Source organism: Rattus norvegicus, chromosome 19 (assembly GCF_021556685.1).
Source record: "Rattus norvegicus strain SHRSP/BbbUtx chromosome 19, alternate assembly SHRSP_T2T, whole genome shotgun sequence".
NCBI classification, from domain to species: Eukaryota; Metazoa; Chordata; class Mammalia; order Rodentia; family Muridae; genus Rattus; species Rattus norvegicus.
In genome coordinates this window covers 49,505,479-49,523,901 of record NC_141552.1, presented here as the reverse complement: position 1 = coordinate 49,523,901, position 18,423 = coordinate 49,505,479, and the positions used below count along the sequence as shown (strand labels likewise).

Below are 18,423 nucleotides of genomic sequence, written 5' to 3'. Positions count from 1 at the left end.
ATGCAAGTGTCTTAGAGTCATTTCTGCTCCTGTAGGCAAACCCCCACTATTAGTAACCATCATAAAACTTGGTTCACCAAGGTGGACTTTGGTAGTATCTGTACTTTGGTCTGTTGTAGGTTTCCTATCTGGGATGAGTAGGGAAGTGTGTTTTGTCACACTACATTTACATACATTTAAAAAAATAAATCTTGGGGTTGGGGATTTAGCTCAGTGGTAGAGCGCTTGCCTAGCAAGCGCAAGGCCCTGGATTCGGTCCCCAGCTCTGGAAAAAAAATTTTTTTAGGGGACTCCAGAGGTCCTGAGTTCAATTCCCAGCAACCACATGGTGGCCCACAACCATCTGTAATGAGATCTGATGCTCTTTTCTGGTGTGTCTGAAGACAGCTACAGTGTACTTATATATAATTAAATAAATTTAAAAAAAACTTTAAAACAAAGCCCCTCAAAATCATTGATAGACAATTTTTACCTCATTGTCTAGCCACACTGTCTCCTCTCCTTTTCCAATTTTTTTCTTCTTTTCCCTTCTCCCCCTTTCCCCCCACCTCTCTGAAGCAAGATCTCACTGTGTAATCAAGGCTGGCCTCAAATTCACAATCCTTAGAACTTCATCTTCTCAGTGCTTAGATTCCCGTTGGTAGGTGTGTTTGTGGTTTTACACACACTTTTTAAATTCCCTCACTGTAATACAATTTACTTTTTTATCATCATCATCATCATCATCATCATCATCATCATCACCACCACCACCATCACCACCACCATCATCATTATCACCATCCTCTTTTTCCTAATACAGGATTTTAGCACTGGCTGGGCCAGAACTTGCTACTAGATCAGTGTGGGTTTGAACTCATGGAGATCAACCTGTTTCTGCATCCCAAATAGTGGAATGAGTCAAGAGTCAAGGCTAGATGTGGTGGTGCACACCTTTAATTCCAGCACTCTGGAGGTAGAATCAGGTAGATCTCTTGAGTTTCAGGCTAGCTAAGTATACACAGTGAGACCGTTTCTTTAAAAACAAGCAAACAGGCATCATACCTAGATAATCATCAATATTATTTTGTTTCAAGACAGGGTCTCATTATGTAGCTCTGGTTATCCTTAACAATGTAGACCAGGCTGGCCTTGAACTCACAGACATCTGTCTGCCTCTGTCTCCCAAGGGCACCAACACATCCAGCTAATTATTATTTTTTGAGACAGTATTTTGTATAGCCCAGGCTATATTCAAATTCCTTATATATCCAAGGCTTGTCCTGGACACTGGACCCTCTCATCTCTACTTCTCATTGCCTGGCTTTAAAATCTTGATTTTAAAAATGTGAAATTTTTTTAGATTTATTTTATGTGTATGAACGTTTTGCCTTTGTGTGTATCTGTGCACCACATGTGTGCCTGGTGCCCATGGAGATCAGAAGAGGCACTGATCTGGAACTGGATCTCCTGAACTGGAGTTAAGAATGGTAGTGAACCCCATCGTGTGGGTATCAGAAAATGAACCAGGATCTTCTGCAAGAACAGAGCTCTTAAATGCTGAACCATCTCTCCAGTCCCTAATATTTTTTATTTCACAAATGAGAAACTAAGGAGCAGTGATTAGTTAAAGATTGGGACCAAAGGCCACAGGCAATAAGGGAACAAACAGGTTCAATCCAGTCCAGTGACACTGGAACTTCAGCCCAAGCCCACCACACCTAACGTTGATGAATTTTATGCAAATTTCAACTGTAGAAATTTGAAATGATCCCACCAAGTCCCCCTTTGTGTGCAAAGTCTAAAGACACACAAATTCCTTCTATTAGGGGCCTGGAGCGAGGGCTCAGAGGTGAAGAGTCCTGGCTACTCTTGCAGAGAATCTGGGTTCGGACCCCAGCACCCACACGGTGGTTCACAAAGGTCTGTAACTCTAGCTCCTGGGTATCTGATAAACTCTTTTGAGCACGCAGTGTACTTATATGCATGCAAGCAAAACAACACACAAAATAAATATGTAAACCTTAAAAAGAAAAAAGACCCCACAAATTCCAATATTTTTGTATTAAAAAAAAACCTAGGGGGCTAGAGAGATGGCTCAGCAGGTAACAGCACTGACTGCTCTTCTAGAGGTTCTGAGTTCAATTCCCAGCACCCACATGGTGGCTCACAACCATCTGTAATGGGATTCGATGCCTCTTCTGGCATGTCTGAAGACAGCCACAGTGTATTCATATACATAAAATAAATAGAATGTAGAAAGTCACACAGTTGCCAAGCTGCAGAGACTGTGGGAATGTAAAGCCCCCGCTGCCCTGAGCCATACACACAGTTCACAGTTGCTCATACGGAAACACGTCTCAAATCCTGGGTGTTATGGATTTTCTGAGGCCTTCTGGAATGCACCCTTTACATCAGTGAGGCTAGGAGCTGTGCAAGACTGTCTACCACAGCACTATCTCGGATTAAGAAAGAATTTATAAATCTCTTTCAAGGGAAAAATAAGATCAGAAGTGAATGTCTGCTTTAAAAATGGAAACCAACTTTTACTGGGACAAAAGGCCTGTTAGCAGAATTCGAAGTCTAAAGAAAAATGTAAGGGGTGTGGGGTTGGGGTGCGTGCGTGTGTGTGTGTGTGTGTGTGTGTGTGTGTGTGCATGTGTGTGTGTGCGTGCGTGCATGTGTGTGTGTGTGTTTTCTTTCTTGTTCTGTTTGAACCACACTTTCAAGCTCTGAGCAGTCTCAGGAAATAATGCCTGCATGCATACATCTGGCAATTTACTTCTCTGTCAAACGGCTTTAAACTGTCTTGATTTTTTTTGGTGATTTTTGAATGCTTTTGAAACACTCATGGAGTCATAAAAAAATGTAACTGTGAGAAACTAATGCTTTTTAAATAGTGCAGACGCCTTATCTTGGGCTTGCAGCAGAGCCTGGCCATAAAAAGTTCAGCTCGCCTGGACAGGGTTAAGTTCATTCCATCATCTTTCGGCCGGCCGGCTGTCTTTCCTAATAAGGCGACTCTTGATAGATTTCTAAAAACCCAAACGCTTCACAATTTTGGTGCTAACTCCTTCCCACCACCACATCTGTAAAAGATAAAAACAGAGAGCTGGCTCGAATAAATCATGTCCATCCACCATTGGAAGACTCCAGAGTGGCTCACATCATGATAGATGTACATTTCACAGTCTGGAAATATGCCTGCTTCTCTAAGCTAACAAAGCAAGCTGCACGGTAACATGTATGTGTGACATAGTCCAGTTGGTTCAAATTCCTGAATGTGCGCTCATGTCTTTGTATGGGAAAAGATCTACATGGGGCCATCGAGATGGTTTAGCCTGTAAATGAGTTTGCTGCCAAGATTGAAGACCCAAGTTCAATCCCCTAAAGCCCACATCGCAGAAAGATCTCAAAACCCTAACTCCACCACATTGTCCACATACATAGATGAAGAAATGTGTTTGTTTTTTTTTGGTTTTTTTTTTGGTTTTTTGGTTCTTTTTTTTTGGAGCTGGGGACCGAACCCAGGGCCTTGTGCTTCCTAGGCAAGCGCTCTACCACTGAGCTAAATCCCCAACCCCTAAATGTGTTTTTAAAAATTAAAAAGGCCTACAAAACGGAACAGATTAAGCCATTAACTGTTTGCCCATAGCAAGCAGTATCTGGGAATGAAAACTATCCTGTATTTACTTATGATGTGCTGCTACCGACAGAGAGTAGGGCTGCTAAGTCTAAACTCTGTGTCTGCTGAGATCATTGTGGCCTGGGAAGTGGGGAGATATTTAACTGACTTTAGTTCCCTTGCCTGTAACGTTGGGTGATGGTACCTCTCCCTTAATCTGGGAGTTTAATGAGCTAACAGTATATATCAGGTTCTTAGAGACATGCTTGCCTGCCACATAGAAAATACCACATATTTTACTGTAAAAATGTTTATATCTATGAGGAGAATATGTACATGGTTTAATTAAAAATCTCAGGGGTTGGGAAGATGGTAGTCATTAAGAGCATACACTGCTTTACAAAAGATCTGAGTTCGGTTCCCGGCATCCATACCAGGTGGCTCCCAACTGCCTGTAACTCCAGCTCTACAAGGATCCACTTTCATGTACACACCCACATACAGACACAAATGTATATGTAATCATAAATAAAATGAATCTGAAAACAACCACTCAGCCCTATATCAACAAAATAAAATAACGTATATGGGGGCAGGGTGATTAAAAGATAAAAGACTCCCTAGAGAATTTTGATTATCAGCCAAACTTGTGAATTACTGAATCAGAGACCGAAGAAGGCAGGGATGAAACTGTGGGCGTAGGGCTAAGTCCAAGTTGGGGAAAATGTGAGAAAAGTCTAGAATGGGATAAAGACCATCAAAAACAAGAAAAAGGGGGGGGGGTGTTTGGGAGTTAGCTGGGAAACTGGGCTGAGGGACTCTGTAGGGATAGGGCAGGGCGTGGGCCTGGTGTCTTGTTCTGGCTTGTGTGTAGGAATCCCACAAGCACCTATTTACCTCATGCCTGAAGGAGCAAGACAGGGCTTGTCCTGTGAAGGCAGCTCAGCCAGCAACCAGACTGAAGCAGGATACCCAGGATGTGCCAAGGGGCACGGCACCTTTAGCAGACCCTCCGACTGTCTAATTGTCTAAGCAGAGTCTAATCTCCTCAGAACCCAGGGCGTGGGAGGCATTCTGAGCCTCCAGGTCTGGAGCTGGGACTTAGAGGAACTTGCCCCGGGTCATACAGTTTGGGGTGAGCATCAAGACAGAAAGTTCCCCTTTCTTTTAAGTGCTCAGGTGTATAGTATGTCTATCCCTCTGACCCATTTAACAAGGGTCTAAAGGAATTTGGGAGTGGGGCTCATGATCTTGCTATAGAGACCAGGTTGGTATTAACTCATGGTCCTCTTAGCACCTCAGCTTCCAAGCACTGGGATTAGATCCATGTGGGATTAGATCTGTGCTACATGTTCACTTTATTTATTTTTTTAAAGATTTATTTATTTATTTTATGTATATGACTACACTGTCACTGCTTCAGACACACCAGAAGAGGGCATCAGATCCCATAACAGATGGTTGTGAGCCACCATGTGGTTGCTGGGAATTGAACTCAGGACCTCTGGAAGAGCAGTTAGTGCTCTTAACCACTGAGCCATCTCTCCAGCCCAACGATTAGTGCATCAGTTTTGCTTTCCTTTTCTTTTTTTTTCCAGAGCTGGGGACTGAAACCAGGGCCTTGCACATGCTAGGCAATCGCTCTACCACTGAGCTAAATCCCCAACCCCACATGTTCACTTTAGATGGGAGGTCTTATTTCTGTATAAAATGACCAAGGTCAGTGGGTCAGTGGGTAAAGGTGCCTGCCTCCAAACCTGCCAGCCTGAGTTGGAGGCCTAGGACCCACATGGTGGAAGGAAAGAACCAGCTCCCTCAAGCTGTCTTCTGACCTCCAGGTGCCTGGTATAGCACCTGGTATGCTTGGGAGAATGTGCATGTAATTCTACCACCTAGGAGGCTGAGGCAGGAAGGTCTCCAGTTCTAGGCTAGCCTGGGTTACATAGCAATACTCCGTCTTAAAAGTTAATAGAATCTTTTTAGAAATATGCACCCACGCCCCTATATACATAATTCTAGGGAAGCGAAGACTTGCTAATCATGTCTTCTACCAGTGATCTAGCCATACCTCCAGTTCTCTTAGGCAGCCTCTTTATGTATTTATTGAAACAAAATCTTGCTATGTAGAGCAGGCTGCCTCACCCCACCATCTTCTGGCCTCACAGGCATGCGCCATCATGCCTAGCTGTCAGGCTCCCTCTACTCTCCTGTCTCTACCTTCCAAGCACTAGAATCCCTGGCATGCGCCTCAACGCCTGGCCCTTCAGGCCCTCTCAGATGGGCAAAAATGGGATTTTCAGGTTAAGGGGGTGGGGGAGAGGCCTGGGGTTACATCTCCTCAGCCTAGAGTACTCCATTCAAGTCCTGAGAGGAAGCAGCCCGCCACATCCTCGATGACAGAAGTTGCCTCACCAAACTGTCTGTGTGGCTCAGAGCCTTCTCCTCTGTGGCTAGTGAGTGATGAAGCCAAAGTGGTGAAAGAGAAAGGAAGTTGTTCACTGGGCTTGCTTTCCTAGGATGAGGTATTTCTGAGCAGCCCAGCAGGACCAGGGCAGCTGCGGCAGCCTGGGTAGCTATGGTAGTTTCTAGACCACTAATGTTGATGCTTCTGGTTTGGAATTTGGTCGTGGAGGAGATGAGAGGGGGGTGGGGTCTTTCAAGCTCTACTGTCTAGGGCCAGGGGTGGGAGGTGAGGGTTGAGGAGAGGCAGAAGATAAACAGCCCATGGCAGTATCTGCTAAAAATGTCAGTCTGAGCAGGGTCAGGCCTGGTATCTGAACTCCACGCCCCCCCCCCATCCTAAGGAGGAACCAGAGCTGTTGGATACAAGTGTTTGCCCCCATCCCCAACCCCCCACTACACCAGTTCCCTGTGATTAACAGAAGCCAGGGGAGGGAACAGGAATTCAAAGCTTCTGAGTCAGAAGTTAACTATTTCCAACCTTCCTCTAGCTTGTCTGGGGCCAGAGGACTTTGCAATGGCTTTCCCTCAACCACTTGGATTCCCACATGGTTGGTACTGTACACTTCGGGAGCTTCAAAGCAGGATGCCACAACTTTCTAATAGATGACACTGGGCAAGTTACAAAATTACTAATGTAGGTTTTCTAGCTAAATGGGGCCCGTACCCGCCCGTGGGGCTTTTGGAGGGTTAAAGGGGCTTATAACATCAGTAAGAAGTGTGGTTCTGGAATGCAGTAAGCTCTCAAGAAGGGGGGCCAAGGGCTGGAGAGCCAAGTCGGTGAGTCAAGGTAGCCTGACAAACCAAGTTTGATCCCTGGATCCCACACAGTGGAAGGAGAGAACTAACTCTTGCAAGTTTCCCTCTGAGCACCACCAATGAGCCCATGTACACACACAAATACAAGACAAATACATAAACCTAATAAAAATAAAAGACGTCATTTCGGCTGATAGCTTTTGAACCCTTTCTTGCCAGTTTCTCTGCCCAAATCAATGAAGTAAGGGGTAAGAGATCAACACAAGGCATGTCTTCTGGTCTGAGGAAAGCCAGGAGGAGCGGGTGAGGGCATGGGGGGGGTCAGCATCTTGGCTCAGAGGAGGACTTCCGTGAGACTATGACTGTGCCCCAGCATCTGGCCTGCCTTTCCCTAACACCACCTTGCTATCTGTGCTCAGGCTCGGACATTCCTAAACAGCTCTCACTTGCGCTCCCTCCTGACATTCTATGGCCCAGCCATATGGAATGTATTTAAAACCCTAGAACCCATATGTTCACCTGCAAGAACATCCCCTGCCATCTTTCATGTCCAGCACTCTAGCTATGTCTCGGTCTCCAGCTAAGACATCACTTCCTAATGGTATCGCCTTCTAAGCTGAGTCTCCATTCCCACCGCCTCTCCACTTTTCAAAGTGGCCCGTGAAGCTTGGGGCTTTCATTCATTTGTTCACTAATGTATCCCCAGTCCTCAGAATGGTACCTGGCACATGCCTGTCAGTTCTCACTTTCTACCATGTGGATTCCAGGGACTGAATTCAGGTTTGGCAATGTCTTTATCTGCTGAGACCATTTGTCTTTTGAGACAAGGTCTTACAGATCCATTAGCTCCCAACTACTGGGGTTACAGGAAAAGTAATGCACACCTCACTGAGATTCATATATAAAATTCCAATGTAGATAAATTAGCCTACGATATCAGAAGCCAGAACAGTAGTTATCGTGAGAGAAGGGTGCTGGGAGGCATCTAAGTTACTGGTGACACCAGCGGTCTGTGTGCTGCTACACACATCTTAAGCTGGTGATGTGTCAGTAAGCCAGTTACTTTGCCACTTATCCCAACACAGTTAATTCTTTTCTTAGAATTACATTTATCTAGTCAGTTATGGCGGGGAGGAGGGAAAGGCATGTGACCTGGTGTGTGTGTGGAGGTCAGAGGACAACCTGCAGGAATGGTTACCTCCTTCCACCATGTGGGTCCCAGGGATCATATTCAGGTCACTGGGCTCAGTGACAAGGGCCTTAAAGTGCTGCCATCTTGCCAGCCCTCAACATTACGGTATTCTTCAACATCAAGTCTCTGGACAGGAGCCTCACTGATCTTGGCAGGGGAGGCCCTCTCCCCCTCCTATCCCACCATCGTCCAAATGTTTCTTAAAAAACCTTTAGCTTCTGGCCCTGGTTATTCCCTGTCCATCCTGAGATGCCTTCCTGATGCAGCAGAGGTGAGAACACCGGTTCTGGGTAACCTAGGAACAGTGTTGGGAGAGGAGGTGACTAGAGGTTTGAGACCAGCTCCCCTGACACAATGGATGGTGATATAGATCAGAGTCTTCAGCAACCAGCCCTCCCCTCTGTGAGGGAGGAAGGCAGCTGGCTGGGCTCCAAACCCCAGTTCCCTACCATTCATTCCTCTGAGGCAGATTTATGGGGCACTATAGAATCAACCCCCTTGGGCCATGGGCAGCCAACCAGGTTCTACATCCTGGACTTACCCAGTGACTCCATTTTACATGGATGGGGGAAGGTCCTAGCACCTGCTTTGCAAGGGATTAAAATACAGCTCATGCCAGACTGTGAACTTCCCAAAAGCAGGGACTTTGTTTAGTTCGCTGCTTTTAGATACCCCTGAAACACGAAGATATCAATTACACATTTACTGAAAGAATGAAGCACTCCAAGCTAAGGGGTGGGGGGGTTTATGCCCAAAGCTAGGCTAAACACAACCACATTGAAACTAAGTCAGGTTCACTGATGAACACAGAGTGGCCATTAGCATTTAGACTTACCCAAAGGCTTCCTAAGAGTTGGCGGACAGGGTTGACAGGAGTCAATTACAGTCCTGAGTGTCTTTGGCCAATATCTTGAAGCTGCTTCTCTCAATTGCTCCGACTCAAGAATGGGTAAGTGTAGGGATAATCTTTTTTGCACACTGGGTAAAGATTGTCTTTGTCTTATTCAAATGCTGATTCCTGAACCCTCAGAAGGCAGAGATCTAATTACAGACAGGATTTGGGTATTGTTAAGCACATCCTGCCTCAATGTTTTGTAAACATCTCTCTCCATCACCTTCTGACTGGTCAGTTAAAGAGCTGAACAGCCAATAGCTGGGCTGGAGATTAAGGTGGGACATCTGGGCTGAAAGAGAGGGCCTCAGACAGGAAGCAGAGGCAAAGTCCAGCCCAACACGATGAAGAAGCAGGTGCAGGGACTAAGACAGACAGGTGACTGGCGGGACATAGGCTAGGCCAACACTGTCAGGTTAGAATAGTTGATACTATAGCCCAGCTATAGTAGTACCCAAAGCTTACAATAAATATAGTCAGTCTCTGTGTCCTTATTTGGGAAAGGCTCAGGGTTACAGGTAAGGTGACTATGGTCTTTCACTTCTAATAACTCTACTCATATCGCACAAGTTCCCACTGATCACTTTCTATGTTTGTCTAATGCTCTCAGATCACACCTGAAGGACTAAGGTTCCCCCCATGGGAGGGGCCAGAATAGAGGAACAGTTCTGTTCTCTTTCCTTCGAGATTAACTTCTATAGTAAAAGTCCTAATATTAGGACCCTTGGAGACTGTGTTGTGTCTCCCTGTGAAGAAATGTTTTTGAAAAATGCTACAATGAAAACATCTGACTATCTGGGCATGGTGGTGCTTGCCTTTATCCACAGTACTCACCAGGCTGAGGCAGACAGATCTCTGCAAGCTCAAGGCCAGCCTGGTCTAAAGAGTAAATTCTAGGCCAGGCAGGGTTGCATAGCAAGACTCTGTCTCAAACAAACAGACAGACAAACGACTAAGTGCTCACAGGAGTAGGGATTGACTGGTGTCTGTGAGAGCCATGACCCAGCATTCCGATTCTTCCTTCCGCACAACACGGGAGTCAAAATTTACATTCAAATCCTAGCGAGGCACTACACAATGGCTGTGGTAAAAATCACAGCCACTGGAGTTTCTTTTGTAAAATGACAAGCTGGGTATGGGAGGCAGAAGCAGGTGGATCTCTTGTGAGTCCAAGGCCAGCCTGATCTACATAGTTCTAGGCTAGCCAGGGCTACATAATGAGACCCTAGCTTTAAAAAAAGGGGTTGGGGATAGGGGTTAAAAAAAAAAAAAGGACTGACCTTCACAATGGACTTACTGGGCGTTGGGTAAGCACCAGGAAGTAAAAGTTCTATCTGGGAGCCTGGAAGATGTTTATGAACTGTTGAACATATTAAAACCAGGAAGCCGAGCCTTTGTTTCTCCATCTTTAAAATCTCTGGCAGGGTTTGGCCATGGGGTTTCTCAAGTTCCACCTCGGACACTAAGACCTCAAAGTATTTAATATTCACCTTACCTGCTTCGAGGGAATGTTAAGAGGGTAGAGCAAGCTCCGAGTTGTCGAAGGGCTTTGAAGAGAAAGGCGCGCACACACACAAACAAGGCACTAATTACACCACATCATTTCTTTGAGCTCAACTTCATAGCCTCTTGTAACATTCATAACCCAGGGGCAAGGAGGGAGGGTTGTAATATGGAAAGTGTTGTTTGTTTGGCCAAACTTGGGGGTTTGTATGTACCTGCAGGATAAGCCTTTTAACCTTGTCAGATCCAGGGACATCAATGTTTCAAGAGAGTTAGGGTGGAGGCAGAGAAGTAGAAATGTAACAGCAGCTGAAGACTGTGAAGAAAAATACTGGGGAGTGAGACCCGCATATTTTTGTTGTTGTTGGGGGAAGTTTCATTCATTTAGAATTTGAAAGTCCAGTTTTACAGTGCTAAGTATCAAATCCAGGACCTAATTCTGCCACTGAGGTACAGCCACAGCTGCATTTATATTTTTTTAAGAGACCACCTCTTAGGCTGGAGAGATGGCTCAGTGATTAAGAGCACAGAGGGCCTGGGTTCAGTTCCCAGCACTCAGGAGACTTACGACCTCTATACTTTCAGTACCAGAGAACTAGAGCCCTTTTCTGGCCTCTGTGGGGACACTCATGTGCTGTACATACATACATACGGGATCGATCTCTCTCTCTCTCTCTCTCTCTCTCTCTCTCTCTCTCTCTCTCTCTCTCCTAAGTGAAAAAGCTTGCTGAGCAAGCCTGAAAACTTGAGTTCAATATCAGGAAACCACAGAGGGAAAAGAAAATAGACTTCTGAATGCACTCTGGCCACAAATAATAAATATTGTTGTTGGGTGTTATTTTGTTTGTTCTGTTTTTTGATAAAGGGTCTCACTATGTTGCCCTGCCTGGCCTAACTGACCTCTGCCTACACCTCCTGATGGAATTAAAGGCATGCATTACCACACCAAACTAAGTAATTAAAAAAAAAAAAAAAAAGCTAGGATTTTGCTATAGTCTCTATGTTGAACTGAATTCCTGGGGCCAAGGGATCCTGTCTCAGTCTCTGAAGGAGCTGGAACTGTAAGCACACTATCTAGCATGGAAAATCTCAACTTACTAGCTCAAAGTGGGCCAGAAACTTGCTTTCACTTAAGACCAAACTGACTTCCCATTTCCGGGGAAGCCTGCCCCGAGATCGTAGGGAAAAATCACGATGTGCCAAGCACATTAGCCCACTCTCTGTTTTATTAACCAGGTACATTCTTGGCACACAAGCCTACCATTTTCACAATCATAAACCAGACATCAGAGAAGGCAGAATTTACTTAGGGGGAAAAAAGTTTTAAAGTTCGTGATATCACCAGGAAGCTCAGGTCAACTTAACCATGTAATCAAAACCCGGGATCAGCAACCTCCAGCCAAGTGAAGTGACGGTTAATCTGATACTTTTTGCTTCAGTGAGGAAGATAAGACACCTACAACTCAAAGCCATACCTGCTCTCCGAATAGAGCAGAGGATGTGGAGGCGGGGCGAGGGCCGGGGCAGGGAGGTGGATTTGGCAGAGATCTGGTCAGCCATAGAGCTTCCTCAGGGAGCCAGAATTGGATTTGGGGCCCCGGCCAAGTTAACATTTTTACAGGTTGGCTCAGTCGCAGTTTGTTAGCCCGCCAGTAATAAACCCATGTGCAAGAATTTAAAGTTTATGAGGCATGGCCTCTTAATGCCTGGGCTCCGGCTCCCTACAGCCAAGCCTTTAAGGAACCTAGCCTAGCCTGGGTGTTAATTGTTTTGTCAATCTGCAAAGTTATTTGAGAAAAGTTTTTTTTTTTTTTAAGGCATTCTACAGACCCGAGGGTCTCACTTTTCTCACTCCCATATTCAAGCTTTGGCCATGTGTACCTTGGGTGAGAATCACTAGAAAGTGCTAGGTGGCAAATGCTTTTTGGAAGTCAGCTGAAACTACAGATCCTCTCCCAAGTCCTCTGAAACTTTACTCAAGGATCCCCAAGTTACTCCTGGTTTAACAACTTCGGTTTAATCTACCGAGAAAACCCCACTGTCCTCTCTAGTCAAGAGCCCGCCAACCAGCTGATAGATGCCCGAGTCTCATGACACACTGGTTCTCAGCACCAAAATGACCCTCCACTTTCAAGTTTTTGAACTAGAGTGAAGAAAATCGCAACAGAAAGATCAAAATGTGCTTTGATCCCTCGCTCACTCGCCCGCTTGGGACACAGATTGCCCCTCCCCCCCCCCCCCGCGACTCAAGTGATCTAACATCCTAGTACCAAGACACTTGAAGTGAGGGACTTAGTGTCCCCAATGCATGATGCCCTCCACCCAGGTGTGCCAGGCCATTCGCAGGCAGGCAGCAGGGGCACAGGCCCTCCGGGAATGTCAGGGTTAAGAGTGCATTCCAGCTGCCCGGGAAGAAGGGGGGCGGGGAGGGCAGCCTGGAGAAGAGAAACAGACCCGGTCTGTCTGTCGGAGACACAAAGCACGGTTCACAAAGGGGGCCAGAGAAGGGGTGAAGGGGGCTGCTCTGGGCACGGTTCATCCCCACACCTGCGCGGGGGTTGCGGGAGGAATGTGCATTGCGCATTCCTCCGCTGTGGCCCAGGCGGGAGAGTTTTCCACGTCGGGGCTGGGTGAGGGGCTCAGCCGGGAGGCACCAAGAGGTCAAGACAAGCAGCAGCAGCAGCAGCAGCAGCAGCAGCAGCAGCAGCAGCAGCAGCAGCAGCAGCAGCAGCAGCGAGGCACAGAGGAGCTGGACGTTAGTAGACGCACCGTTGCGCAGCCCTCTCGCTCCCATCCCAGCCCCGGAGCCACTTTCTGCGCCTCTCGGGTTGTGAGGTGGCTCCAGACGTCCCAGCTCTGGTCTAGACAACTCTCCAATGGGCCACAGAAAAGCGAACCACGCGCGGTCTTCCGCACTGTGGTTCCATCCAGGCTGGCTCCGGGAGGGGTCTTACCTTTCTCTAGCGCTTGGCTCGGCTCCAGGTCAGTTCCTCCCACCTCCAAGGTCACTCCAGCCTCCCGGATGAAGTCCTCCCGGTAGGACTCGGAGACCACGCTGCGTAGCCAGCAAACCTGAGTGCGAGGGAAGAAGGGTTAAGGAGAAGGCTGAGTCACAAGCGTGCCTGGTTCTGTACACCCATCCTTGGGAGTCCTCGGTGGGCCTCCGGGACAACCTTGGCCCCAAGGAGCACAGCCCTAAGATTCCCCCGACGCCCGCAGCGTGAGAACCCCACCCGCCCTCCAGGGAGCAATCTGAGTTAGGACCATTAGCAAAGCACTGTGGTACCTGGAGCAGGAGGAGCAGGAAGACCAGGGGCCCACTAAGCAGCTCCATGACTGAAGGGAGGTGAGGAGGCTGCCGCGACGGTAGCCAAGCGTTCCGCTAAGCTCCCGGTGCAGCTTTGAGCAACGCGGCTCGCTAGAGCCCGCGGGAGGAGGCCAGGTGCGCTCAGGTAGCTGCTGATTGGTCAAACGTCACAGGGTCCCGCCCCCTCGCAGGTGGAGTCCAGACCAGCTTGCCGAAGTCGCTCCCGAAGCTCCTAAAGGTCCTCCCCGGTACCCTCCTCCGTCCTCCCTGCTCTTCTGGAACTACTTCTGAAAGGTACCCCGTGGCTCTCGCAGTTTCTGGCTTCAATGGAACAAATGTAACAAAACAAAACCCCCAATCCACTTCACCTCTGCCTCTGCAGCACGGGAAGACAAATATTCCATTGCTGGCAGCTACAGCGGAAAAAAAAAAAAAGTGGAGACTCATCTGAAACCCGACAAAAAAACAGAGGCTCCTCATTCATGCTGCCGGAGGCGCTTGTGTTCAAAGCTTTGATGGAGGCAGGGCGTGTCTTTACACCAGCTATAGCGGGGTCTGCCCTCTGCCACTTTCTCCACCTCCTACACTATCCCGGGGGAAGCACTGGGGTTTTAAAAGTAGCATCGAGGTCTCAAAGGACCGCGGTAAGGGATCTGATATACGTTTGAGAGAATAGTTACTTCCGTTTGCAGCTGAACAAGTGGAAGGAAGCTAGTACAGAAAGCCCCAGAGTTTGGAAGCCATAGTAACTTCAAAGGGCTTGAGGTAGGGAACAAGTTATTTGTTATTAGCTCCATTATTTCTGGCACCCCCAACTTAGCTCCATTATTTCTGGCACCCCCAATATAAATATTTTCTTCCTCAAATATAAATGTTCCTTTAATTTTATGTTAAATGCAAACAATGGAGATGTTTTCCTTATTAGTTATCTTTATATGTGTGATGACCCACTGCACCCAAGTGGAGGTCAGAGGACGACCTTGTGGATTTAAATAGGTTCTGGGATTGAACTCAGGTCATCAGGATTGTGTTTTACCTGCTAAGTCATCTCCTTTGCCCTTTTATTTGGTTTGTTTTTATGGGGTTTTTGTTTTGATGAGGGTCTCGCGTTGTAGTCTCAGGCTGGTCTTGAATTTACTGCAAACCTTCCATCTCCGTCTCCTAACTTCTGGGATTAAAGACATGACCCGTAATGACCAGCTTAATAATGATGCTTTTTAAAAGAAAAAAAGTGTAATGTATCTCAGGCTGGCCTTAAACTCAATATGCACCTGGGGATAGCCTTGAACTCCTGATTCTCCTGCTTCTACCTACCTTCCTAGTACTAAGGCTTGCATACCCATGCCTGGTTCAGGTGGTTAATGGCAACTGAACTCTGAGCTTCATGCATGCTAGACAGTCTGTCATCTGAGCTACAACCCTAGTCCCAATAGTGACAATCTTAAATGTAGCTTTGATTGCCCTGAAATACTGTACATATTATAAAAACCAGCTGCAGTGTAGTGCTTGTCCCTTGAAGACAGCGCTCCTAGCGAGCTAAAACATGTTCCTCTTCTATGTTGCTCTTTCAACTATATTGGACAAGTGACTGTCCTCCTTACACACAGGCACACAGGTCCCTGGGCTTCAACTGCCCCACTCCACATGCCCTTTCCCAATAAAAGCAGCTCTCCCCACTTTAAAAAAAATTTTTTTTTATGTATTTCATGTATGTGAGTTCACTGTCGCTGTCTTCAGACACACCAGAAGAGGGCATCAGATCCCATTACAGATGGTTGTGAGCCACCATGTGGTTGCTGGGAATTGAACTCAGGACCTGTGGAAGAGCAGTCAGTGCTCTTAACCACTGAGCCGTCTCTCCAGCTCCTCCCCCATTTCCCCCCCTGCCTCTCTGCAATGCTGGAGATTGAACACAAGACCTTGCCCTTGTCAGACAAGTGCTCTATGCAGAGCTGCAGCCTCAGCCCGGGATGAGATGAGCTCTCTGTTCAAATCCCAGCAACCACATGGTGGCTCACAACCATCTATAATGAGGTCTGATGCCCTCTTCTGGTGTGTCTGAAGACAGCTACAGTGTACTTATATATAATAAATAAATAAATCTTTAAAAAAAAAGATGAGCTCTCTGAACCAATGTATCTTTTCTTTTTTGCTCTTATTCTCGTGTGCTCCCCATCTTCCATTGCTCTCCAGAGAACCCCAGGATGATGCCCTGCTTTCTCCATCTAGCTCAGCTTGAAAGGTGTGTTTATAGGGGTTTTGTTTTGTTTGCCTTCAAGTATTAACCTGAACCTACCTGTCCTTCCTACCCAAGTCTCTGGCTGAGCAGTGGAACTTATGATGTAATCAGGCAAGCATTGGCTCGACTCACTTTACTGGGTGGGATTTAGTCTCAGGCCCTGCCTCTTACTGAGACATAACCCAACACAGGGTATGGAGGCAAGATGATTGCTGCAAGTTCAAGGACCGCCTACACTACATAGTGAGCATTTGTTTCAAATGAAGGTGGGTAGTCTAGAGGAGAGGGCTTGGTGGATAATAAGTTTTGGTAAGTCCCAAGTTCAAGTCCCCAGATACCATGTAATGTGGAAGGCAGTAGCCCATCTATAAGGATCTCCTATGGACAGATGGGAGAAGGGCAGAAGGAATCCAGCAGCCAGCAAGTCTGGTCTATACATTGTCAAACAGCAGACACCCAATCTTAAACAAGGTGAAAGATAGGACTGTCTCAGAGGTTGTCCTCAGGCTATACACACGGATTCTACTCATACTCATGAACAAGCTGTCTGTCTGTCTGTCTGTCTCAACAGATCAGGGAGGAGAAATTTCGGCTGTATTAGAATTAAACGAATATGTGTACTTGAGGATTAAACAGATTAATGTGTTAAAAACGCTGAACTCAGAAGCTGGCACTGAGCAAGGGCCCAGTGTTGCCTAATGCTGTATTAGGGCTCTAAGATGTGGCTCATTTAGTTTTCTCTGCCTCACCAGCCAGGGAACTGGCTAGCGTTCCCAGTTCCACAACTAAGAGAATGAGCAGTGTCAGAATCCTTCAATTTCACCGCTGCGGGTAGCCGGCATCTGCCATCTCTGGAGTCTTCAGTGATCCGCGCAGTCCTAGCAGCTGTGGTAGGAGGTGGCAACTTTCAGGAAAAGCCCAAGGCAGCTTAGTGGTCCAACTCTCCTGCTGGGGACGCTTGCCAAGTCCTAGGTGCCCGCCCGGGCTGATCAATGGTCTAACCTAGAGGGGACGGGGTGGCTCGACCTATCCTCACCCCCAAAGTTTCCCCAGCGCCGGCCCGGAGCCAGGCGAAACCATTAGGCAGACAGTTAAACACAAACGAGCCTCAGGATACAGGCCCTAATTAAGTAAACACTCGACTGGAGAGCTGTGGAGCGCGCTCATTTCCGCCTCCTTCCAGGGCACTCAGCATTCCGGCGGGGGGCCGCGAGCAGAGCGGAGAAAATGATACTCAGCTCCTCGGGGCGAGCCTGGGCCCGGACGCTGCCTTCTGCGCAGCTTCCCCAGCTGGTCATTTATCAATTCATTCATTTAACTAAATGAATCTCAGTCTTGAGTTTCAGTTAAATTTCCCGATAGCCTGATCATGAGTTCAAGGTCAGCATGGGCAAATACAGATATATTTTTTCAACCTCTTGTCTTGGAAAAACAAAACATGCCCGAAATGCTTCCTCCACCCACAGCCAATGATTACCTGGTGTAGGTGACTGCCCAGCATCCTTCCTTCCAAACAGACAATCCCTAAGATGTAATTGCACCAGAGAGTTCCCCTGTGCATCTGGCTGGTGGCTGATGCTCTCTTTGGGACTGAGACTGTTCACACCACCCTGCTGCCTTTCTTTACCCCGCTTCCCCTGCTTCTTACCACTTCCTCCTGGGAACACTTATTGACGTGTCACGGTGGGAATGTGAGTCCTTATCCGAAGATTGGTTCCTGGAATCCCATCACGGGCAGAACAAGCTTGGAACTTAAGAAAAACAGAGTTTCTGTTTGGGGATGTTCAGAAGCCTGACAGGGTGCGATGAGAAGGCTGTTGTTGTATGCTCCACCTCAGAGGACATGTGTGGCTGGGGGATACACTCTGTCACAAAGAGAACCCATGGAGTCTGGCACCCTACAGTGGAAGGCTTGCGGAGGTTCGACCCTGGGCTTCTGGAGCCTTCACATCTATATCAGTGGGTTTTCTGTCCCAATAAGAAAATACCGGAGACGAGCAAGTTAGAATGGAGTTTTGGAGGTTCCAATCCACAGTTGAGAGACCCCAAAGTCTATCGTGGCAGAGGTATACGGGAAGCAAAACTCACTTACCTCCTGGTAACCTTGGAAACAAAGAGTGGAAGAGGAACCGGCTTGGTGCTTCAGAAAATGCCCCTAAGTGGAATGGGGAGACATTTTTCTTCAGTGGTGCAAACAGCCCCACCTGAGTTCAGACACACTGAAAACCCAGCGGACTAGGCAGGAAGAAGGGATTGGGTGGGATTAAGAGGGAGTCAAAAAATAATGGGGAGGGGTAAATGTAATCAAAACGCAATACATAAGATTGCCCCCCAAATTAATTACTTTAGGGGCTGATGAGATGGCTCAGCAGTCAAGAGCGCTGTAGCTCTTGCAGAGGACCCAGGTTCGGTTCTGAGCAGCCACATGGTGGCCCACAACCCCCCTGAAACTTCAGTATTAGAATTC

The 18,423-nt window shown here is 47.2% G+C and overlaps 1 protein-coding gene across 1 annotated transcript in view; it reads right to left on the bottom strand.

The window, feature by feature from the left end:
* Cdh3 (cadherin 3) overlaps positions 1 to 14,089 on the bottom strand; it is a 50,342-nt gene extending 36,253 nt beyond the window's left edge. Inside the window, exons 1-2 of the mRNA NM_053938.2 lie at positions 13,697 to 14,089; positions 13,365 to 13,482 (exon numbers count right to left, since the gene is read on the bottom strand). Coding sequence (NP_446390.2) covers positions 13,365 to 13,482; positions 13,697 to 13,744 — 166 coding nt within the window. The 5' untranslated portion in view covers positions 13,745 to 14,089. The remainder of the gene's footprint in view (positions 1 to 13,364; positions 13,483 to 13,696) is intronic.
* Between the last annotated feature and the right edge of the window lie 4,334 nt (positions 14,090 to 18,423).